General features: G+C 43.9%; 1 protein-coding gene across 1 annotated transcript in view; it reads right to left on the bottom strand.

Moving 5' to 3' along the window:
* Nucleotides 1–22793, bottom strand: part of LOC106659717 — an 80368-nt gene extending 57575 nt beyond the window's left edge. The window contains exon 1 of the mRNA XM_023463087.1: nt 22427–22793. Within this exon, the coding sequence (XP_023318855.1) occupies nt 22427–22550 (124 nt within the window). The 5' untranslated portion in view covers nt 22551–22793. The remainder of the gene's footprint in view (nt 1–22426) is intronic.
* Between the last annotated feature and the right edge of the window lie 2587 nt (nt 22794–25380).

A 25380-nucleotide genomic window follows, 5' to 3' on the forward strand; every position in this document is an offset into this window, starting at 1 on the left:
ACTACCCCTTTTGGTATCGTGAATTTTTGAAAAGTTGCGGCGAACAGAGAGGAAGAGAGCGACTGCGAGCAACATCCCTCCTCCTCCTCCCCTCCCCTATATATGTATATTGTGCCAGAGAGAGTGGCTAAAAGAAATATATGGGCACTTTGAGCTAGCTCAGCGCGCTCGCGATGATGCTTAAAAAAAAAAAAAAAGAAAGGAGAGAAAAAAAATTCGAGCCAAAAGAATGTGTACATTCCGCTTTCTCTCTCTCTCACCCTCGTTTACGTTTTTTTTTTTGCTCTCGGAACCTCTGGAAGGAAGTAATGCACCGCGTCGAAGCCACGCGCTGTACGCATATACGCAGGGCGAGTGATGAGCGACTGCACGCAGGCAGTAGTAGTAGTAGTACGCAAGAATTTAGCGCGCGACGAATTTAGAGCGAAGAAATAGTATATAGTAGTCGTAGTGGTGATGGGGGATAGCAGCTCTCTTGCTAGCTCGAGGGCCTCGAGAGGCCAATATATGCGCTCGGGCCATTTTGTCTTGCGAAGTGCATCTCTCTTTCTCTCGTACGCGCAGACGTTGCAACGGCAGCAGCAGCAGCGCTGCACTAATGCATAATGCAGGGTAATATCGTTGCGCTCTTAAAAGAGGAAATTGCGTGCGTTTGTGTGAGTATGAGTGTGTATAGACGTGTGGGTGAGCGTATATAGTATAAGTGCACATCTTTCGTCGACCGCGAAATTGTCAAGCGGGGACGTACGTATGTATTTGCGCGAGCACTCGCGCGCGCGTACGCCTTTCCCCTGCACATCCATATAACAAGTAGATGAGCATGTGCAGCAGCAGCAGCGGCGACATAAAGAGCTCCTTTTTATTTTATGCACTGTAAGCCCAGCGAGTCTCTTCCCTCTCTCTCTCTCTACCTCGGTTTGGAATGTTTTCGTGGTTATATGCTTTGTGGTTAGGTGCCGGGCGCGTTCGTTCGCTCATATTGCGGTACACCCCCGCGCACGTATATATTATATGTACATATATTATACGCGCGTTGTTCCGCGCGCACTAATGCGAGCTGCCTCTGATGCGACGTTGCGTACACACTGCGCGCGCGAGTTTTTAACGTTACGGGGTGGCGGTGGCTTCTTCGAATGATCATTCGGTGACTGAGTATATGGTCGAAAATTCGTGCGCGTGAGCGCAGTGCCGAGAGAAATATCAGGCTTTGGTGGTGACGTTAGTAGTTTGTTTCGCAAAGTCATTGACACGAACTATACAGACAAGCTTCTACATTCAAAATGTCAATGAAAATGAAACAACAACGAAACATCGAAAAGTCAAAAGTATCAAAGGAAGACGCATTTTCAGCATCCGTTTATACGTATGCTGAGGGTAAAAATCTTAGTCTATACCACAAAAGTTGGGACAACGACATTTTTCAGTTACTTGTGGATAATTTGGGCCGACAAAAAAGTTTCTTGGTAAAATAATAGGGCGTTCAAAACTGGAAATATTTTAATTAAAGGTGCAACGTGTGTTTTACAATTTTTAATGTTCCACTTTTTTGCGATCTAATGAAAATATTTTGACGATCACCCATCATCGAATTCAGTACTTTCTTATAATCTGGCTTTGAGTTATACAATTTTTTTACTTAGACACTTGCAGATTTACAAATACAGGTACTCGCCATCTAGCGGTGTAATATTGTACTTTTTTTTTTTTTTTTTTTTTTTTTTTTTTTTTCTCTCTCTCCTTACACCTTCTTAGAATGGTTAAAGACTTAAAATGGTTAAAGACTAATCTAAATTTTTTGATACGATCATATTGTCATTTTCAGGTCTTTTTAAATGCGTTTAATATTTTTTTGTTACCTTGTACTTTAAATGTAATAGATGTTGGTTGAAAAACAATTTCAGATTGAGTCTAAAACAAAAACGTTTCTTTGTGCGAACAAAAATTTATAGTAACGCCTGCAATATTTTGTTGAAAAAACTAAAATTTTTGCACAACTGGAAGATTATTTTTATGTACCACCTAAGAATTTTGTAGTGCAAACTACGATTTTTTTTACCCGCGTATTGAACAGCAACAAAGTATACATATCGATGACGAAAACAAAAACGACGCCATGGAGCACATCGCCAACGGAATTTATATACATTTCGTGACAGACGACTCCCAGTCCGGTCGCGACATAAAACGTCGCTTTTGATGCTGCAGGAACGCACGCACGCACGCATGCACGATCGCGCACAGCGAGTGCGAGCGTATAAAAATTGACACCTCGCGTGAAATTTCGAAATGTAAAACATGCGCAACCCGCTCGGGCTACGCGGAGGGCAAAAGTATCTTGACAAAGAGGGGACCATCGCCATACGCGCGTGCGAGCGCATAAAACTGTCGACCGAACGATCGGCAAAAATTTTTTTTCTCTATTGTATCTCGTAAACGCAGTGGCGTCGGTCGTACATTCACGGTCGACACGAAAAATTTCCGCAGCACGTCTGCGGCGAATATTGCACTTTTTGTGAAAATTTTTATTCTTTAAATTCCAATGAAACCGGTCACACACACACGCGCGCGAGAGCTCGTTATGAACTTTCTTGGCTTTTTTCTTCATCCGAGGAAGGATTTTGCGTTGCCCAGCAACAAGTTATTTTACAGGTATAAGTGCAGCTTCGAGTGCAAATTATTAAGATGATGCTTGGAGCTTTTCTTCTCCCGAGAAAAAGCTCGTGATAATGGCGTAGATACTGAACATAACTACCACGGGCACGCACGAGACTAAGGCTTATTAAAGAGCTTTTTTGTCTTGCCTTTTTATTTATCAACCTTTTTGTGCTTTCGCGCGAGTGCACACGAGAATGTACGATAGCCAATTTCAAAAAAATACATTACCCATGACTATACATTACCCATGACTATACATTAACGACTTCATGATATATTAATTTTTCCAATTGCCCTTCGATAAATCAGTACGAAATACCGATGCAGCCAAAGTTCCAGAGCGCAGCGTGCTCAATTCTTGTTATTCTAATCGCCTCTATAAATTCTCTCTCCGTTCCACGATGGTCTCTGCAGAACTCGGAGGCACATTTAAGTCTCTTCTCCTTTGTGCCTCAATGAGTCAGTAGAAAAGAGAGAAGGGAAGGCCAGAGAAAATAAAAGCGGAAAAAAGCTTTAGATAGAAAGGAGGGAGCCCCATTGAAACACCACAGCGCACTTTGCACTTGCCACGTGATAACAATAGAAAAGAAATATCTCAAATGAAGGAAAAAAAGAGCCAAGCGACGTATATAAATATTGTACCATCGATATTTTGCAGATTTTTTTACGGACCCCAGAAAAAGAAACTTTGCTTCGGAATGAACGCTCGCAAATTATTATAAAGATCAAAGAAAGTATTATTTTATTCTCTCTTTGATTTCGAAAAAAATAAAAAAATTCGAAAATGTGTCGTTCTAAAGTTTTTTTTGTTAATATATCGCAGCTATAATTTGAAATATTGTCCAAGCTGCCGTTTTAACAGAAAAAATCTTATTAGAGTAAGGTGAACTTTCTGTTACATTTCTGCTACAATAATTTCGCAATATATCAGCTGAAAAATGGAAAGACGTCGAGTTTCAGCTCAAATATCGTCACTATACTTTTAAATTTCGCAATTTTTCTTGCCAGCGCGAGAAAAAAATGTCTTTTGGTAGTGAACATTTCGAGAAATTTGAAAATTCCTCTAAATGAAAGAACTGAATTGTGCGTCAAACAGTACGACTCAAAGGTGAGCGAAAAAAAAGATCCAATTGAGTGGATTTACCAATTAAATAGATCGGAAAAAGAGGAAAAGATAAATAAGCATAGTTTGAAGAAAAGTCAAACGAAACGTGTGAAAAGGAGGAAAGCAGGTGACTTGAGCGTAAAGTTGGCGCGGCGGCGGCGCGTGAAGACAGTATTAAAAGAAATGGAAGCGGCGTCTGCCGAGTGCTCTGCACAAATGTGTATGTGTGTGTGCGGGGCGCGCGAAACAAGAGAAATAGAAGTTTTCAAGGGAATCAAGAACAGGAAAGAAAGATAGAGATGACTCTATATAGGATAGAGAGCAAAAGAGAGAGCGAGAGAGAGGACCAAACTGCCAGTTATACCGGAGGAAAGGTCTTTAAGGAACACTTTTAACAAGCTCGAAACTTTACTTTTTATTCGGGCCCGGAGAGTGAGTAAAACGCGAGCGCGCGTATAGAACCAACGAAGAATAGATACGGTTAAATCAAGACCGGACCGAGTGAGAGTTTAGCGTGAAAGTTTTAATCTTCCTCGGAGATGATCGTTACGATCGCCCGCGCGCAAAGCATGAGAGAGAGAGACTCGCTGCAGAGCCTGCGAGTATATAGTTATGCGTCTAGGTGAAGAAGGAAAAAAGTTACTCGCTCGTTCTCTCCTGTGTTTCGATAGTGGCCCTTGAAATTTCAACGTACATAACACCAAAGTCCAGGTAATAAATACTCCAGTCGAGAATATATCCTTAATCCAGTTCTTTCGGAAGTCGACAGAGTTGAAGATGAATAATGACGCAGGGCAGCTGTCTGATCGAATATCGAGCTGTACTACTTAAGGGATTATTTGTTTGACTCTCAACTAATTATATAATAAATGCTTCATAAAAGATTCATTACCGTTAAGAATATTGAAAGTAGTTTATTTGATTTCTGATCGAGGATAAGTGATTTTGATGCAAAAATAATTATCGCGACGTCTCGCCTGGATGAAACGGCACATCGAGCTCGATTCAAAATAGACCCGATTCGACGATCATATAATATGTGCATGAATAAAACAAATTCGATAAGCCATTAAGGAATAATTTAATTTAGCCGCGGCACATAGCAGACTCGAGCTGCGGAGAGTTGCGCGCTCTACCCTTTGTGTATGAACGCGCGCGAACACACACAGGTCATGAGCCAGGACAGGGCAAAAGTTCAAGCTAACAGAAAATAGACTGGACTAAAAAATTCAAAAGCTTCGGCATACTACAACTACGGCTCTGCGTACTATATACTACGAGCGAAAGCCACCCCTCGGTCTGCTGCTCTATGCAGTGCAGTAGCAGCGGCAGCAGCAGTAGTCTCGTATCTCGCTCTGACTTTCTTGAATAATTAATTGAAGTTGCTCAATTTATTTCAATATTTCAACGCTACTGCTGCTGCTGCTGCTGCTACTACTACTCCTGCTACTACTCCTGCTACTGCCTGCCTGTGTCGGACTCAATGGCTATCCACAAAAGAAATGATTCGGCGAGATTTCTATTGAGCTGAAACGAGGGTTACGCAATATAACCAACATTGAAATGACTCATTAACGTTGTAAGAACCTTTATTCGCCCGAAATGAAATAATAAAGATAATAAAAATGGATTATCTTGAAAGCTGTTTGATCAGTCTCTAACCGACCGACGCGTTTCTTTTTTATAGCTTCAAGGCAGGAATTTATAACGGTTATATTCGCGAGTATAAAATTTAATTATAATGTGAAGCCTCGTAAAGAAGATCAATTGCTTCACGGGAGGATTACCTTTTTTTTTATTTTACACCGCGAGACCCAAGTCTCGCTTGTAATGCAAGATGCTGGGGTCGGAAAACTATCCTACGTATCTAAAAAATTACCCGCATAATTTTTTGCAGTTTTATAAGCATGGATTTTCCTTAAGTACAGAATGGAAAACCTCAACCTAAACCACAGGAGATCTACAAAGAGACTCGTAACACTACTCAGGATGGCAGTGTTGTCAAAATATTCAGTAGTAGCGGAAATTGCATCGATCGTCGTACATTTTACCTAATCAATCTTTCAATACGTAACATAAATCGGAAGTGCTGTCAATTCATTCGACTTCCTCTGCAATTTATAAAGTTGGCAATATTATATGTATATTATAAAAAAGAAAAGTGCAACGAACTACAGTAGCGTATAGCTTTCACGGTGGAGAGCTCTCCTCCTCGCGAGGATGGGAGCACTTTTCGATTGGACAAGCATGGAAATTATACGCCGTTTTCCGTTGTTTTTTATCCCGGAGCTACCAGGCTGAAACGATCAACTTCCTCTCTTTACTTGTTCTTTTATGTGCAGTCGTCCGCCAAAGTCATTTTCCATACACATAATTCTCTTTCAGTCGCAGAGAGAACGATGTTCTCTCCCTTGTGCGCTCACCGGCGCGCGTATATAGAAAAAAAGAGAGAGCGATTCGCTATTCGCATTCATTGGTATCCAATTAGTCCTGACGAGTGCAGGAAAAAAAGTTATTAAGCTGCTAATTGCAAAGCTGTCTCCGTGCACCCCTATTAAGCCGCCGCCGCGCGCGCACACACAGACCGACGAGCGCAAGAGTCTCCATAATGTATATAGATATAGCACGCAAACTGACCCCGAGAGCTTCCGTGAGCTGCGGTTTTTTTCTCTTGTCTGAGTAGAAAAAAGAAAGGGTGAGGTATCCTTACTATACCGCGGACGCGTGTGCGAGTGGCTCCTTTTTGCGTGTACGCGCCACATGTTTTATACAGTTGAAGAAAGTTGGATATTACACGAGGTCGAAATCTCGCTCTTTCTCTCTCTCTTTCTCTATCTACTACAATACGTGCGCGCCACGACTTTTGCTCTCTGTGCAGTTTGGTCTGTCCCCCCTTTTTTTTGGTGCATCTGCCGGCTATATCCACCTGCGAGGGAGATGCAGAGAAAAAGTACGTATTTGCGGCCAAAGTCGAGTGGAGAGAGAAAGAGAGAGAAAGAGAGAGAAAGAGAGGAAGCGAGATGTAGTTTTTGTATGCATGACTCGTAGCCCCTATTGTCCTTATTTATAGCGATTGTTTGTAGCGTCGTCATGCGTCTTTTAATTTAAATATCGTGTGCAGGATTTTTTTTACATCCTCTCTTTTTCTGTTCGTGCGCGCGGGTAAAGTTTGCCTCGACGTAAAATACTATCCGTGTGTGGCATATGAATTCACTGAATCGAAAATGAGTAATTACCGCTGCGAGCGAAAAAGTTGAGAGAACTTTGTCAGATGAAATAGTTTCAATGAAATTGACTACGATGGAAAAAAGAGTAATCTGCGAAATGAGTATTTGTCATATTGGTATGGTAATCAGAGGATTCAACGACAGAAACCTCATGGCATTATCAAAATGTCATTATCGTGCGATCCTCGGGTCACGTCTTTGTAGAAATTTTTTTACGATATTTAATCTCACGATGACTCATCGCAATCTCGAGGCGTTTCTAATGAAAAAAAAATCCCTAAAGCTCATTAACGTCAATCTCGAGTGATTCCTTTTTTTTTATAAATTTCCTCGATCGGAAAAAAAGGAAGGAAGAAAAAAAAGGGTGCGATTGTTCGAGAATTATCGATGTTTAAGGGAGTGAAATTGGGAGTCGGCCACATAATATATACGTAAGGGGTGAGTTGAGGTGCGCTGCAGCAGCAGCAGCAGCAGCAGCAGTCCCTAGCCGACAACTCCTCGATGTCTCATGATGCCAAACACGTGCTCGAGCAGCTTTATATACACACACACCGATTCACATACGTGCCCGCACACACACACACACATACTAAAAGCTACCATAGCTCGTAGTAGTACAAGCTTAAGAGAGTAAAGAGTGTCAAATCGAGCGTCGTCGGCCGTTTTCAAGTTTTCGACGTAGAACTGGACTCGATGTTTCACTCCTTCTCGCTCGCTCGCACGGTACACATACCACCGTAAACTCGTTTCGACTGTTTGTCACGCGCTCGAGGGCCAACGTCAAACAGTCGCCCGCGCGCGCGCCCAGCAAGTCCCCGGTACTGATTTGATAAATTGTCCTGGCGTGACATTGAATATTCCAGCTGAGAACTTTTTATTTTATTCATTTTTTTTTTCATTTTTTCACTCGGACCGTTAATAAGGCAGTGAATCTCGGTTTAGTTATACGCATATTGTTCGAGCAAAGCTGCGCAGACAATCGTTCCTTATATTCTGCAGCGAAGCAGAGCACAGCCCAGAGGCATTTAAATTAAATTCCACATTGTTCTAATCGTCCACAAGCACAACGTGGAAATACGAATCCTTGGAAATTAGCCCGTGCAGATTATATAAAAGAAGCACCTCCCGGATTGCAATTGCGCTGCCGCCGCTACTGCTGCAATACAGCAGCAGCAGCAGCAGCAGCCGGAGCAGCAGTATTCTAAACAGACGAAAAAGCAGTGAAAAAAGAAAACAATAGCGCGAATGGAAAAAGTCACCCACCGTTTTCCCCGATAAAACGCGTTCGTGGCGCGCGGCGCACAGCAAAAAAAAGTGCACGCGGCTGCATCAGCCATTGTAAAAACGAATGCGTGTGCCCCCCGCACGCGCGCCCGCGCGCGTGACAGTATATAGTCTGGCCCCGAGCCGAAGCCTAGGCTTTTTTTCCAATATAAACCAACGTTTTTTACTAGCTTTTAGAAAGCGATCCGCGTATATGTATGTGCGCGAGTGTATTTGCGCTGCACGCAAATTTTCGATGAGAAAGAGAAGGAAAAAGAGCTCAAACAAACGTTTTCCTCTACGTACGTGTACTATATACGTGCGCGTATCTGTGTGTGTGTGTGTGCGCGCGCGCGCCTTGTTCCCGGCAGTCCGTGATACACGCGCGCCAGATGAAGTGTCCATGCACGCGAGAGCGCGTGCATGTAACAAGGTTACATTTATTTAAAATCGACCCTGTCCAGTCCCGCTCTACTGGTGACTCGGGGAATCGTAAAGGGAGAGTCACCGTGGAGTGGTATGACAGAAGCTTTTTTCGGTTGTTGGAGCAAAAAAAAAAAATGAGAAAGTGGCTGAAAATCCAATTTTCACGGGCTGACTCTTTACTTGCACTACGTGCAGGCCGTTATAACGTACTATAAAATTTAGATGTTGATGCGAAAAGTTTTTTTTTTCAACAAAAAATAACGCTGAAAGCCTAGGATCGTGATGTAATTAAAAGCTTGCTTTTTGTTTGGCAATTTATTAAGACTCTATTGAGCATTTATTTATTTATGCACTTTGTGAACTGTGTAAAATTAATAAGAATAAATGTATGAATATATTTTTGGGAACTGTACGATATCCGTACGACCTCTGGTGTCAAAGTGAAGAAATAAAGTAGATGAAATAATTTCAAAAAATAACAAGAGATAGTTAACGAAAATTGAAAATAAAACTTGCTTACAACCATATTATACGTGTTTACGATTAATGAATCAAAGTTTTCCGCGTTTTACTCTATAAAAAACGCGAAAAGACTACTCTGAGGATTACCCTTTACCTCGTAGAATAAAAATGAATATCATAAATGATGAATCAAATTGGTGGGCTCGTGTTATAATTTTCGTTGTTTTAAAACTTTTTCAACCCCCACCGACTGACCAGTTCTCAATCTCTTTAAGTATCACAATATTATTTTAAGTCTCTATCGCTAGATGGCGAGTACCTTTATCTGCTAGTGACAAATCAAAATAATCGTTTAAATCAAAGAATGAAAAAACAAGTACTGATTGGAAGTTTTTTATAGGTTTTTATAGGTTCAAAAAATATTCTAGTTTTAACGACCTTTTTAAATTCAAGACAATTTTTCATTGACCAAAAATTAGTCTTAAAATGTAGAACATTTCTACCAGAGCCAAAACTTATTGATTATATCATCTATGATTAGTTGCACTCACCGACCCATCCTTATTGAACTTTTGACACCCTAAAATTTTGACTTTTAATTTTAATCTTCCTTCAAAAAAATAAAATGTGCAATCACAATGACCCACCAGCAATTGTATAATGGTACGTTTTACGAGATGGGGCGCGTTACGCGCGCAAAAAGTACAGCACACGGGCAGTTATTTTCCTCAAAGCGTGTATAGGATAGAAAATTTACGATCAAGCCGTGCAGCATAGCCGCGTGCACACGATTTTCCACTATATCATCGACTACTCGGATTCTCGTGTATCCTTTTCTCTGTATCAATACCCAGTATTCGTTGAAATTTCAAACTCATTCGCGTAACTCTGGTGCCTCGAATCTTTCGCCGTTCAAAATTATTTTTCCCGCTGGATTTTCATTTTTTTTTTTTTTAGCTCATACACACGTACCTACAGTTTTGTAACTCGCACGCACATGACTCGATTTCTTTACAATATCGCTGCCAAAAGTATTATCTGCGCAATAATAAAAATGAATGTCGAAAAAAGGCGCGAATTTCGAGTCAGTTTGCGCTACGCGAGCCGGGCGCAATAAAAAGCATCCGGGTACGTAGCAGCGCGCCGCTATGTAAGGCGTGGAAGCGCGCTGGCGCGTTACGGACGAACGGTGCGTCGAAGAGAACAGAGCAAAAACTTTTCCTGGGATATTTATCGATGCATTACTCAAAGAAAGCCCGCTTGATAGGGGTAAGAAGAACGTCAGACGTCATCGATAAACGTCGACGATGGAAGAAATTGCTCTCTTCTCTATCTGTTCGTTGTTTTTATATAAACACATGCCCCGCTTTGGAAAAGAAGAAGAAGAACATCAAATACGATTTTATTCTTTTATACTTCGTTTTAATTTTCGCTCTTATTTTTTACTTCTCACACGATTAAAAAGTTTGCTTTCCGCTATACGTGCGAGCGCTATTACGGCTGAGTCAAACGCCGTCTATATAAATAAATAAAAAAAAATATGAAACCGGAAATTGAAGTTTTCAGCTGAATCGAAAAATGAAGGCGTTGATACGGAGAGAAAGAGAGCGAGAGCGGGTATTATTTCATTGTATTTTTATTTTTATTACTTCGAGCCATACGTTTTAACTGAAATGCAGTTAGCCGCGCGCGCGCGCACACACACACACACATAGCACCTAACGGTTACGCTTCCGCAACTTGGCGCTATAATATATAAATCAATACGTAATATAATGGAATTTAACGCGCGGCAGCAGCCCGTATAGAATATCTGAAGGTAACGCGCCCTGCGGCACCTTCTCACGTGCGCGCACCACACGCACGCACACATATTGTCGCGCTGCGTTGAAAATTTTATTTTACATCAAATATCGAACGGATGATATATATTTGCGTCAGCATTGGCAGCGTCAACGCGCGCGATAGAGAGGAATGTCGATAAATTTTATCGCAAGATGTATGAATTAAATAAAATCTGCGGGGTTGCAGGAGGAGGAGGAGGAGGAGGAACTGAGCCGAGCTGAACTGCGTCGCGTTTTAATACCGCATTTCATAGCCGTGCGTTATCGCGCGTGTAGAAAATTTTACAGTTTTCGGCCTAATCCTCGCGACGTATTAAGATTTGACGTTATATAACGTTATATTATATAACCTTTCGGAGCCTTATATAGCGACGCTATAATAATAATAATTTTTCGTAAAATGTATAACGTCCCGGCGCGACTGAAGTTTCATTAAAGCGCCAAGAGTGGCGGCGGCGGCCACGGCGGACGTGTATTTATAAGACGAAATGGAACAACGGAGCGTGGCACTGGCTTCAGAGAGCAGTCAACGTTCATACCGAGTGATCAACCGAGCATTACACACAATGTAGCCAGTGCCGCGCTGTGCTGCTGAGAGGCTGAGAGGCGGCCGGTCGTTCGAGAAGGCGGAAATTTCCGTCCAGGGGTAATATTCGTGTGCGCGCGGACGGGTATATAGCGGCATTTGTGAGACCTCATATAGACGCGCAGCACCGCCTTGATTGTGCTGTCGCTGTCGCTGCTGCTGCTGCTGCTGCTATAGCTGCAGTCGGGTGCGGCACCTTGGCGCAACGATCGCTTCGTATTTAATGGACATTTCTCTCTTTCTCTCTCTCTCTCTCTCTCTCGTCTTCCAGCTCGGCGATTGTCGCCTAGTAGTCGAGGTTTACCAATTTCGAGCGGTTAACAAAGTCCTTATAACATCTCTGGATTACTTCGTCGAAAGAGTAGTATCCACACCAGTAGAAATAGAAACGTCTCTTCTCAGCTGCTGCTGCTGGATCTAAAGCTCGAGCTTTCTCTCGTGCAGCACAGCAATAGACTATACTATAACGTGAACGGGAATTATCTTCGAGTTTGCTATTGGATTGGCTTAAAACGGAGAGGCGTCGGCGACGGCGGACGAGGAGGAGGAGGAGGAGGACGATGATGGTGTGAGAATAAGACCTAATGGCCGAGGTGATAATTCGCCGAGACATTACCATATGGTAATCGAGTTATGCCGCATGCGACTCGCAAAGGAAATAAGCGCCTCGCCNCACACACACACACACACACACACACACACACACACACACACAAACCGATACGAAGCAGTGTATATGTGTAATGGTTCTGCATTTGGAGAGTGAGAGAGAGAGAGAGAGCACGAGCAGATACACACGTTACATACAAATGTGCTAGCTCACCGCAAACGCGCATAAACACACACATACACACACTTGTGTACACGATTCGCAGAGCGAATGAGAGAAAGAGAGAGATAGAGGAAATATATATATAGGCGAAGTTGATGTAGAAAGAGGATGCCGGGCGCAGCGGCAGCGGCAGCAAGAGAGGAAATGTTGCTGGTGATAAAGTCGAGCTTTAAAGCTCGCTCAGCTCGAGTCGTATATAGCTCGAGCTGCTGCTGCCGTCTACGGACGCGCTTAATAAATTCGAACGTGTTCGGCAACGATAACAATCTGTTCGCGACTATAATACATATGATGACTTTCTGTCTCCCTCCCTTGCTCGTCGCACGAAAGAGACCCGTGCGTCGATAAAAAAAATAAAAAACAACAACATGAATCGTAATAACGGAAGAAAAAAAGAGGAAGGAAACGAGGAAAATGGCCTTATACGAGGCCGCTGGGTCGGAGCGTGGATTTTTAGGTTTTAATTTGAGCCTTGTGGGTGAGGTAGTCGACGAACCGCAAAGCTGCAGTTGAGAAATCTAAACCCTACGCGCGCGCGCGCGCTCTTTACACCGCGCGTTTCTCGGAAACCGCACACTCTCCGAGCTCTCTCTCTACAGAACTCTGGGGTTGGCGGCATCGACGGCGGCAAAAGCAGTACAGCAACGATAAGCGAGATCCCGTATCCCGTTCGCAACGAAAGAGAAAGAGAGAAAGAGAAATAAGTAAGAGCTCAAAGCTCGAGACAAATTGTCGAACGCGCGCGCGCGAGTACATAGTAAGGAGAGTGGAATAAGCAGAGGAAAAGGAAAGGGAGCAAGAGAGAGCTTGTGGTCTCGGAGCTACACGTGTTTGTTGCGCGCGACTGGCCTACACACACGACCTGCACAACCGTATACATACAGCGAGAGGTCGAGGAACGAGGAGGACGTATTGAACGCGGCGCGGTTGAACATTTCGAAAACAAGATTACAGTTTCGACCAACTCGAGGCTGTACGTAGCTATATACATACGTACGTTCGATGTTGGTTTTCTCGTTTCTCTCTCTCTGCGCATAAAATGTATATACACGGCTACGTACACGCATGTACATGGTACCCGCGTACGGTATACGAAAAGAGATATCAGCAGCAGCGTTCACGACTCGCGCGTGTATGTAAAATAAATGTACGCGTGTGTAGCAGTATAAAGTACGGAGTCGAGTTTTCCCCAATTATTCGCCCAGAGGTAATTCTTCAAGATAGTTTTGCCAAAAGCCTATTGAGAGCTAGATACGAGAGCTAGCGCGAGTGCAAACAAACATCTCTCTCTCTTTCTCTCTCTCACTGTTTGTTTATATTTGTTCGCGTATATTACGCGCAGAGGCAGCAGCGGAAATCTAGCGACAAACAGCGCACGACGACGAGAGACAGACGATATCGCGAGAGCAAATTCAAATAATGACGACGAGACCGATAATCGTGTGTCGCGCATGTTTGCCTGTAAATGAGCAATACAATCATAAAGTAGTACATATAAGCGCCCCGACGAGAACCTGAAAGTGACATAACGAAGTTTATAGGTAGTATGGAGTTGTATATATGCAGCTATCTGGCGTATTCGACTGTTAGCTTGGATCGGATATACGTGCACGTATGGCAGAGTCGAACGCCGAGAGAGAGAGAGAGAGAGAGAGATAGAAAAGAGTAAAGCTGATTAAGTGCAGCCTCGAGAGTTGTTTGCCTCGTGTGATGGGAGGGAAAAAAAGCGAGTACTCGCGAGCGCATTAAACAGATAAATTCGCGTGTAGCCCTCGCACATATATAACCTATCTACTGCTTGTCTATGGGCACGTTTGCGTGCGAGTGGATATCTACTAACAGTACGTGCATAAAGTCCGCGTGCACATACGCGCTCGACACTAGGTTAAGAGGGTGAGGAGAGGTTAAGGTTTTAACGTTGATGCTCGCGCGCGCGCGAGTGAGAGGGAGAGCGAGCTGCTGCCTGGCTGGATGCTCTGCATATTTAGAAACGACAGCAGTTTCCCTCTCTCGTAACTTTGCAGAGAAGCAGAGGAGACCGGGAGAGTGAATGAGCTTTTGGAGCGCCGGAGCTACGGCACCATCCACATATAGCTATATACATGGCAGCAGTGCACAGTGCAGCGCGCGCGCGACGAGGAGGGATCAGACGAGAGACAGAAAGAGCAGATGAATTACCAAGTTCCTAGTGAATTTCATTATCGCACGCGCGTTTCCAGCTACAGAGCGAGCGAGTACGAGAGAGAGAGAAGCTAAAAGAGAGATAGGGAGAGCTTGAGCGAGTGGCGCGGAGCAAAGAGATACTCTCTCTTTATATAATGTATATGCGACAGGTGCGCGCGCGCGGCAAAATATATTCCATCGCGAGAGAGGACTCGAATAACCAATTTTTCGAGATAGAGCAGCGGCAGCAGGCAGACGAGAGAGGCTGCATGATAATTTTTCGCGGACGATTATTCGCCAATGTAGAATGAATAAAAGCCGCATGATTCCTGAGGGGTGTGAGCAATCGTCCTCTCGTGCTCCGTAAATTGAGAGATCTCTTTCGTCGATTGATGTAGTAGTAGCAGTAGTCGAAAGCGACGTGAAAAAAAAAGAAGGAAGAAACAATGCGTGAGTTGCGAGGCACGGTGCGGGAAACAGGATCGGTTGCGGTATGTGAGCAAGAAGAGCACACGGAGGCAAGTGAAAAGGGAAGAGAGAGAGAGAGAGAGAGAGTGAGGCGCTTCGAAGCTAACGGTGGTAACCACGTACAGCAGTTGCGAAACGCGGCTGAATAATTAATTCAGTTCTAACGTTGTACTGGGCTCTATACGACCCCGACGATATAGGTATATAACGCGCGTGTATGGGCTTCCACCGATGTACGTACGTGAACGTGTACGTGTACGCACGCCAAAGCGCTACATACCAGATGAGGCTACTTTGGCAGGCTCTGTATAGCTATACGTACGTATATACATGTACAGCTTCCAGCCTCAGCTGTAAATTAAGTAAATATAAAGAGCTCGTTAAACAAAGACACACGAGAGCGCGGCGTATAATTTCAACAAATGCGCGTACATGCGAGCGCGCCCATGAACGAGGCGCAGGCAGCGAACGACTTTTTGTGTGTGTCGTGACTTTTCGACTATGCTATATCGTGTTTGCCTATATAGCACGCATGGTACGCAGTGCCGCCCGACGCACACGATGAGCGCACTACGGCATACAAACGCGCACCGTGCACTATTACTCTCGATGCGCAGAGCTGCTGAGCAGTGCGTGCGGCGTCTCGAGTATCGCGCCGCGTATTATCCATTTATAATTTTCGGGGCCGGGGCTGGAAAACTTATATACACCGCGCCTAGAAGTATAGTAGCGCGGCGCGAAATACGCGCGGCAGTAAAACTGCGAATAATTCGCTTTGTCTTAACTACCTTCTAAACTTGCATAATTAGTTTTAGCTTGTAACGAAGTTTAGGATCGCTGAAGCCTCTGCGCTGTATGCCGAGTGCCGAAAATTCATTCGTTTAGTCGTATAACAACCTTGTAATGATGATAACCATTTCGCCTTGTATAATAATGATGTATACATCCACGCATGGCTCGACGGCGTTGACGTAATTTTTCAATTTTAATTTATTGTCTTCGATTTGTAAGCCGCCCTCGGGGGCGAATCATTATTTCGAAGTTGAATGTTGAAGTACGAGCGCGTAGGTAACGATCTTCCGACGAGCAAAATGTGCAAGCGCGGATATTTCCTCGTTTATGCAGAACTTGAGCGAACGAGCGAGTCCTTCACGAATGAAGTCATCATCGCTCCGTAGCAGCAGCAGCAGCCGACCTATTTTGCCTCGAAACGAAGAAGGGTAGATTTTCCGACGGGAGAAGAAAAATGCCCGCAAAAGAAAGTATATTGCACACTTTCTTTTTTGTGTCCACGGACCTCGAGAGTTAAGGACAAAAAAAAAAAGAAAGAAGAAAGATCTCGCGCGCTGCTCGCTCGCAGAAGAGAGCCGTGCACGCGCAAGACGTCGCGCGCTAGCAGAGTTTCATTACAATGCCGGGCTATTCTATTACGGCCACCGAGTTTTTTCATTACGGCTACGAGGCGAGAGTGTATATGCGATAATCAAAAGTAAAACGAGGAAACAATTTATTTGCAGTGTGCGTCAGAGTATTAGCGTGTTGCTTCTTGTATAATAGGTATCTTTTCTGAAACGATTATAATTTGAAAGATGTCGTTCTTCCATTTGTTGTACTCTCATTCACAGATGGCCATTCCATCAAAAGTCCTAGAAAGATTGAATTTACGAATCGGTCATTGCGTAGACTCATTGAACTAATTAATTTTTTACAACGCATTGAAAAAATCCAAATGACGCAATGAATCAGGTATACAAGAAAAAAAGATGGGAAATAAAAAGAGAAAAAAAATTCATTTGACATATTTAACGTTCTTACATTACAGCGAAAGCTAAAGACGGCACTGAACCTTAATTGACGACGACGACGACGACGACGACGACGTTGGAGAAAGAGCGAGAACGGAAGAATAAGGGTAGCGATGACTACTACCACCACTACGACGACGACGACGACGACGAGGAGCAGTAGCAGCAGTGGTGGCGCCATTCTAATAACTCTCTCGCGCGCGCACGCGAAGAATCGTGCGCTGGTATTGCGCACGCTCGAGTGGCAACGACAACTACGAGAACGAAGAAGAGGCGCCTTTTTGCGTAATAACACAGCCCCTGAAGCGTGCAGGGGTCTGTCTTTCTCTCTTTCTTCCTTTTCTCTTTCTCTCTCTCTCCTCAAGACAAGCGTGCAGTGCCAAAAAAAAGAGAGAAAGAATATGAAAAGAAATGACCGAAAGCGATGATTCGATCGAAGACTTCATTATTATACCGTCTTTCTCTCTTTCCCTCGTACAGCGTAGAGACTTTTCATCGTTATTACCGATTGTAAGGGCCTTTCTCGCGCGCTCGCTGATAATAACACGCCACCCTTGCAGTACCGGTATTATAAGTAGGAATTTGTGTTACTGTCTCTGGGTGCTCTTTACCTTAGTTTTGCCCGGCGCGCGCCTTTATTATGTCTCAAGAATTTCGATCCTTTGCGCTGGGCGCAATCTTTCACTGCGCAGAACCCCTTAATTCCAGCGTCGCTTTCGAGTGTTTTTTAATAATGCCAATGTAATAATGACTTTATTTCATGGGCTCTCCATTAAGTTCTCGGCCCGGCCCTTTTAATTATTGTATAACTCTCGACTCTCGCAACCCGAACCGTATACTATACCGAATGAAAAAAAAAAACACAAAATAAAAATATTTCACTCGCTCGTTCTGGTATATACTACTCTCGACTTAATGAGCTTCGGTGCGCGCGCGAGTGTGTACAAATATATGCGCATCTGCACCTACGTATATAGTTACATGCAACGCAGCTTAGCGGGTACTCGTTGATTTGTACGCGTAATAATATTCGCGTTCTCTCTCTCTCTCTCTTCCAGCGCTACGCGCGCGAGTAAACAGCCGAATGCAAAATTCATTGCTAAATACTTATACCGCGCGCGAGCCCTGCGCGCGTGTGCGCGCGAGCGCAATAGATAATGTCTCGGAGAGCAAATGTTCTGTATTTCACACTATATAGTAGAGAGACTCGCGCGGCGAAGCCACTCCGCGTATGCACACAATATATAGTTTCAAAAAGTTAGCAACTTCGAGATGTCTATGGGTGTGTGTGTGTGCACGTATGTGCTGCAGCTGTACCAGGCGCGGGCGCGTGTTCATATATAAATACACGTATATACGTTCACCCTGAACCATTGCTCGCGCTCGAGTTCTTCTCCTTCTCGCGACTAACCGCACAAACATGTGCACTCTTTTTTTATGCCTTTTTCGGTATACGCAGTTTGAATTATTTGTACGTAATATCTAGCTCTCGGTAGTTGCGCGCACACACACACACATATATTTGCCTCGTGTACACATATATGCACTACACTTATGTGTGTACTAGGTAGGTAGCCTGGGAGAGAGAGAGAGAAATATAGAAAGCTGCTGCAGTAGCCGAGAAATAGCTCGACGCTCGCTCGTACTCGGTAGCGGCAAGCGCTCGCGATATTAACCCGCAAACCCATACGTTGCCGTGGGAAGGAAGTACTTCCGTAATATCATATACCGAATGCGTCACATTTATAGTCTCGCGCGCGCGCGCGTCGTATATATACACGCTCCGGTAGCAGCAGCAGCACGACGACGGTATATAGCGCGCGCGGGGCTCGACTCTCTTTATTCGTCCTTTTAAATCCACAGCGAAAAAGGCTTATTTATTTTGCGTATACCGGAGCTTTTATTGAAATACCACTCCTTTGAAACGCCAACGTGTTCGCCAAGAAGACGAGTATAGGTATATTTGGATACCGGGGTAGATACTATTGGGACAGAGAATGGTTTTTTTCTCTCTTTAAGCTTCGATGTAAATGAAAATCGGGTATATATCACGTGGTTGGTGAATTCGAAAGCTACGCAAACTGTGTGCGATTTTTCGCGTTGACTCGCCGCAAAATTAATGCGTCACGAAAGTCCAAGAAATCAAGTATTAAAAACGGAAACTCAAGCTTTGTGCTGCGCTGAGAGACACATGGAGGTTCATTGGACTCGAGTACACGAGCGCGTGTTTGCTTGATGTAAAATTTTCAAATAACTTTTTAACCGTTACACTTTCCAGCTAGCGAGTTGGCTTGGTTTAAGGGATAGAAAAAAAATTATAATATAATATCAGAGACAAGATAGCATGTAAGCTCGAGTTTTCTCGACATTCAGATGACGCCCAGTAGTGTGTGTGTATGTGTGTGTGTATGTACGAGCTAGCATGCGCGTTACAGGTTACAGCACTGAGAATTACGCCCGGGAGATAGGAAAAATTGAGTTGGCTCTCGCGTACGGAAAACGAGAGAGAGAGAGAGAGGAAAGCAACGAAGTGCAGAGTACGCGGCGCTATATTAAGCACGTTTCCAATTGATTTTGCGCGCGCCACCATCGCCTATCTTCTCTACCTATACATCCTCGCTCGCACACACCCATACACACCCTACAGCGAAGTAGCGAAACCACACCGTTTGATTACTTTTCGATTTGTGCAGCTAAGCCTTATATACGCGCAGCGAGCAGTACGCGGATTGAATGGCGAGATATACGTGTGACGCGGGACTCGATTAGATACGCTTACATCTGCAGTATACATATTCCTAGCTCAAATATTTTGAAATATAAAAAAAAAGGGCAAGAGAGGAGGATTAACGTTGAAACAATAGACTCTCGACGCAGTTCATTCGTATGTACAAGTGGAATTAACAAAAGCGCGGGAGGTAAAAAAACGTGGGAAAAAAGCATTTTAAAAATCAGAAATCAACATAGGCTCGAAACGTAGGTACGCGGAAAATATCAATTTCATTTATTTTAGCGACTGCTCGCGCGATATCGCGCAGTGACTGGCAATAAAACTGTCGCGCGCGCGTAACTGTACTAAATAAACGCCCGGAATCCGCCGCCGGTTTTGCAGAAAAACAATACATCAGCGAAATGTGCCGAAACGAGCAGCAGCGGCAGCAGCAGCAGCAGCAGTAGAAAGTATAGTAGTAGAGCCCCCGAATTCATTTGTCAGCCCGAACGTTATAGCAGTGTGGGAGGTGGGGGTGAGCTTCGCGTATATATACAGTGTATATACTGCTACACCGGCGAAAATCAAAAAGCACCTCCACCCCCAAAGTCAATGGAAAATCTGTAAAGTGTTTGAATGTACACGAAGCAGCAGCGGCGGCGGCGGCGGCTCGAGGGCTGACCGGGCATGATACGAACAATTCGGACGGGGGAGGAGAAAAGGTATTAAAACAACTTGACGCAAACACGAGGCTGCGTATTGTGTAAAACGTGACGCATTTGTATATACTGCAGGTTATAGCGAAACAGGAAAAAAATACAACGATTTTTTGGAAAAATTAACGAGCGAGAGAAATTGCGCGCATCTCACTTATCTGTGCTTTAACGGCCTTTATTTTCTTTCGTTTAAAGAAAGAAAACATCGGCAGACCGAGGTTCATTATCATGTCCCCGTGGTAATCTCGCAGTTATGACATGAATATCTCGCGATGAAAAAATTCACAAATGCATGCTCTGTGTCATTTATGCACAAGCGGGATATACTTTTCCAGGCAGAGCATACTGTAGTTCGTACATAACGTTCGTACATGTTTGCGGATTGTTATCAAAAAGCATTTCGGGATACGCGACATGCTCGTGTGACACTATTGCGTAGAGCACAACTCCGCGCGTATGCATATAGTTTTGTATCTCTCGGCGCACTATTATGAAATTTTCGGGGTAAACAACGCGGCAAAAAACAACAACAATAATAACGACGACGACAAGGACGACGACGACGACGACAACGTTTTGTTTGCGATACCTGATGAATATTTGCTCGGGGAACGCGAGATATGTTATTCGATTCGCGCGAGGTATGCGTGTACTATCGAGAGACGTACGAAACATTTTTCTCAATTTTTTCAATAAATTTTGACGTGGGTCGAAAAAAAAACGTACATTCATGGGGCAAAAAAAAAAAAAAAAAAAACGTTCCGATGATAGTGGTAGTTGACAAATTTGATCACTTGGTGTGCGTACACGCATACACACGTACGCGCTACTCGGCGCGGAAGAAAGAGAGAGACACATAGAACGAGAGAGGAAGAGGGAGAGTAATCGAAGCGCACATAGTAAAGCACTCTCCACTGTACCCGGCTCGGGATATATATTGGAGGTAGAATTTCTATATACATACCCTCGCGATCTAATCGTGAATTTCATCTCTTTACTCGGGTGAATATGTATGTATAGCCGAAATTAACGCTCGGCACTAAACCGCAATCGATGCGATTGCTCGGCTGTACATAGCAGCTCTCTTCGTCGGCCACGATACAGGTATACATCTATATTGCGTAAGCTGTACTGCGGCGAAACGGAGGGTGGTGTGTATATATCGAGAGGTACTGCGTCGCCCCATATACACGAATTACAGATGCAGCAGCAGCAGAACACCGGCATAGCATCAGCCGCCCGTTTTGCAGATATATATCTTGCGTTTAGAAATGCGAAATACCAATAATTACGCGCCGAGAAACGAGTATGCCATTGCTGGCCCGGCTATGTACTTTCGGCTATAGCAAAAACTGTACACTGCGCTCGGGATCGAGGAATCGGCTCTATTTTCTCGATCATTGTTTCGCTGCGGTTTATACGTGCGCTTACATTCTGATTGACCTACATCGATAATCGCCCTTTCTATCGAAAACCTCATGCATCGACCATTGATTTTAAATCTTTGTTGAATGGACTATTCTTATTTATACGGCGAGGTTTTGTTTTACATGGGTACCAATATAAAGTTCTTAAATCAAAATTTAAATCAAAAATAATCGATATTGAATTTCATTCATGGTACTTTTACGTGAAATCTTCGTAGAAAATGAGTGCATAAAAACAGATTTTTTTTAATGTAAAAAGCACAGCAATTTCATGAATCATCAATCACCGACATTATTTTGAAAGCAAAAAATTACAAAAATGGAGTCGATTTAAAATTTAAATTGAAACATTCCGATTGAAAATTAATGTTTTAAGACTGATCTAGCTTTTACGATTATTGTGAAAAAATCAATGAAAGTTATATCATAATTAAAGCCAATTTCTGCCGCTAGATGGCCAGTACCTTTATTTGTAAATCAGCAAGTGGCTAAGTAAACGTGGTTGCATAAGTAGAAGAAAAATTTTAATAAAAATGTTGATAAAACAGTAAGTGTAAAAATGTTTTTGAATAATTCTTAAAATTCTTAGAATATTGTACGATGGGCCTTGTACGCAGTGTATTGTAGTAGAGTATCAAGAGTTGAAATGTATCATTTCTCCCACAACGAACCGTTACGGGAAAACTCATTGCCGCACGCTTTAATAAAGAAAAAAGAAATTTGTGCAAAAAACTCACTCTCGTATCCCACGTAGATTGGCGTCCAGGTGATCTGAGCGCAGACCTGCCCGAGCAGCAGCAGCACCACCACCAGCGGCAGCCCAAAATTGAACAGGTACAACGACGACGCGCTGGATGCCATTTTATTTTCTCCACTCTCTGCTGGGCGGTGTCGGGCTTTCAGTAAATTTCACTCGATCGCACGTGCGGGGAGGCTCTTAAGTATACTAAATTACTGCGCACATACTGGGAGCTCGAACCGCTACTACTATCCATCTGAACGCACTGCAGGAAAATTATCCGATAACTTTGTCGAAGTTGCGTTTTGGCCGATGTGCTGCTGCTCCGGGCAATCGATCAGAGGCGGCTTCATTATTTTTTAACTGTTCACCGAGTCGCCTGCAAAATGAAATTAAAAGAAAAAAGGTATTAGTATGAAATTGCTTTCGTACATATTATTCGTGTACGATGTATGCAATACGCATTGTGTTAGTAGGTCAACTTTTTCACCGTGCAACACGGATCGCTTGCTCGTGTGCAAAATCAAAGGGCAAACGAGGTCAAAATGCGCACACGATAAACGACTCTGCACGAGGAATCATCATCGTCGTATCCCCGAAGGAGGCGTTTCTTCGTACTCTCATCTTCGTTGCAGCTGTTCGGCCGGAGTGTGGGGGAAATGAGAGAAGGAAAAGCTTTCGAAGCGAACTTTAGCCCCCGAAAATCCTGTAGAATTGCAGGTACGGGTTTATTCGCTAGAAAAGCACGAAGGGATGGTACAAGAGAGAAAGAGAGAGAAAGGAGGGGATCGAGGCAAAGAACCTGGTTCTGTTAAGTGCCGAAGCAAAGGAACTTTACCTCCCTTTCTACTCTTATACGGCAAAGCTTCTCTTTTTTTTCCATTTCTTTTTTTCCAGTTTTTCGCAAGCTCTACGCCACCACCACCAGCACTAACGCCGCCGCGTTCGGCCGTTTTCTACTTCGTCTAACGGTTTTTCTCTCTTTCCTTCTCTCGCACGCTCCGTGTGAGCATAGACTAAAGGGTCTCGCACACGGAAATAATTCATTAGGGCTGAGACAAGGCTGATTCGTAAGAGAAAGGGTCCTGCTTGCCTGCCTGCCTGCGAGAAGAAAAGAAGGAAGAAAAAAAAGAGAGGGAGAAAAAAAACGAGTACAAAGCGACAAGGAAAAACGAACGAGAAAAGCAGATACACTCTCTTAGGAGAGAAAGAGCTGCCGCTACTGCTGCTGCTAGCCGAGCTACCGCTGCTGCTTGTGTTGGGTCAGCACGCTCAAAGAGCCCCAAGGAATTTTCTCTCGGCCTTTGTGGACCTGACACTCGTTTTGCCATCATACTCTCGAATGGAAGAGACAGAGACAGAGAGAGAAAAAGAGTAAGCAGTGCTAGCCGCGACTATATATGTATACAAACGCGCACCTTGTCGAGGAAAGAGAAAAAGCATTGTGCAGTTTGCTTCGTCCTCGTATATGCCTCCAAATATACACCGATGTATACGGCCGCGTACAGTGTGATGTTCTCTTACACGAGCTCTCTCTCGGAATCGGCACAATACTTCAATAATTTTTCAATTACCAATAAGCGTCACGAGCACAGATGTTTTTATCGATATCAAAGGCAAACCGAAGAGTTTAGCCTGTGTTGCTCTATATGTTATTTAAATGAACTCGCATTTTGCAGCGCAAAGGATAAACAATTTTGAGGGCTCGAGCTCGAAGATTGAAGCAGATACTACGGTTTTTGGCTTAATGGAGAAACGACGAGGGTGGTTGGTAGCGTAGCATCACGCGCTCGGTAAACTCCAAAAATATAGATAAAAGCCCCAAAGAGCGGGAGAGAACGAGAAATGCAAACAGTGGAAAAAGAAGGAGAACTGCAAGTAAATGAAGAAAGGAGAGAGGAAGAGATAGCGAGCGAGAGTGCATGGTTGCGTTCGAAACAGCTCCACGCCGCGCAGAGAGCTCGCTCGGAATAGTACGAGCTACTTTTTTTCCCTCTTTTTTCTTTGCTCAAGCAGCAGCAGTGCACTGGTGCTAATTGCATTGTGTAATTAGTACTCTTGGCAGACACAAAAGTGTGTATGGTATCGCGCGCGCGCACCACGTTCAGGGTGCGCCTCGGCTCTCACGGACCGCATCGGCAACCGAAACACAGAACCAGAAAGAGGAGAGAGGGAGGAAAAGCTACCAAGGTTTTTTAGATTAACTTAGCTGCGCTTCTGCTCCGTGCTGCAGGGGCTGAAGCGGTAGCTGTTATTGCTTATTTTCCAGTTGGCGTTGCTCCTCTTCTTTCTCTCTCTCTCCTCTTTCCTACGCGCATTATACACTCCGCACGCGCATACCTAAGCCATTTCCTTGTTAAATTTATTACTTTATCATTTAAGCTCGTGCATTTGCGCGACTTGATTAATTTAAAACTGCGTGCGTGTAGAGTACACAAAATCGCACACAACGACTACTGCTAGCATATAGGTATATAATACTGAGGCAACAGCAGCAGCAGCAGCAGCAGAGGTCAATTACTGGACAACGGAGTGTATTAATTCAATCGACGAGTAATAATCGTTCATTACGGTATAAGCGCGCGTCACGCGCTCTTACATTACGACGTTGGCGGCGGCGTCGCTAATGCAGCAGCTAGCCCTGCCGCTTATAGTGCTGCTCTCCGGCTTTTGGCACCTACATATACATACTCATATGCACGTGGACATATAGAGCAGAACGCTCGATGACGCATACATCTATGCATTTGTATACGTGCTATTTCAGTTTTCAACATCGACATCTTGGCTGAATATTCGTACGATGGTATAGGAGTGTGTGCACGAGAGGGTTGCGCGAGTGGAACGGGGGAACTGGATCAGTCACGATTATTAATCGAATCAGGCTTCAATTAGCTGGCATAATTACACACAAGGGAGAGAGAGAGAGAGAGAGAGATAACTCAAACCACA

Source organism: Trichogramma pretiosum, unplaced genomic scaffold (genome assembly GCF_000599845.2).
Source record: "Trichogramma pretiosum strain Unisexual culture from Peru unplaced genomic scaffold, Tpre_2.0 scaffold19, whole genome shotgun sequence".
In the NCBI taxonomy this organism is placed as follows: domain Eukaryota; kingdom Metazoa; phylum Arthropoda; class Insecta; order Hymenoptera; family Trichogrammatidae; genus Trichogramma; species Trichogramma pretiosum.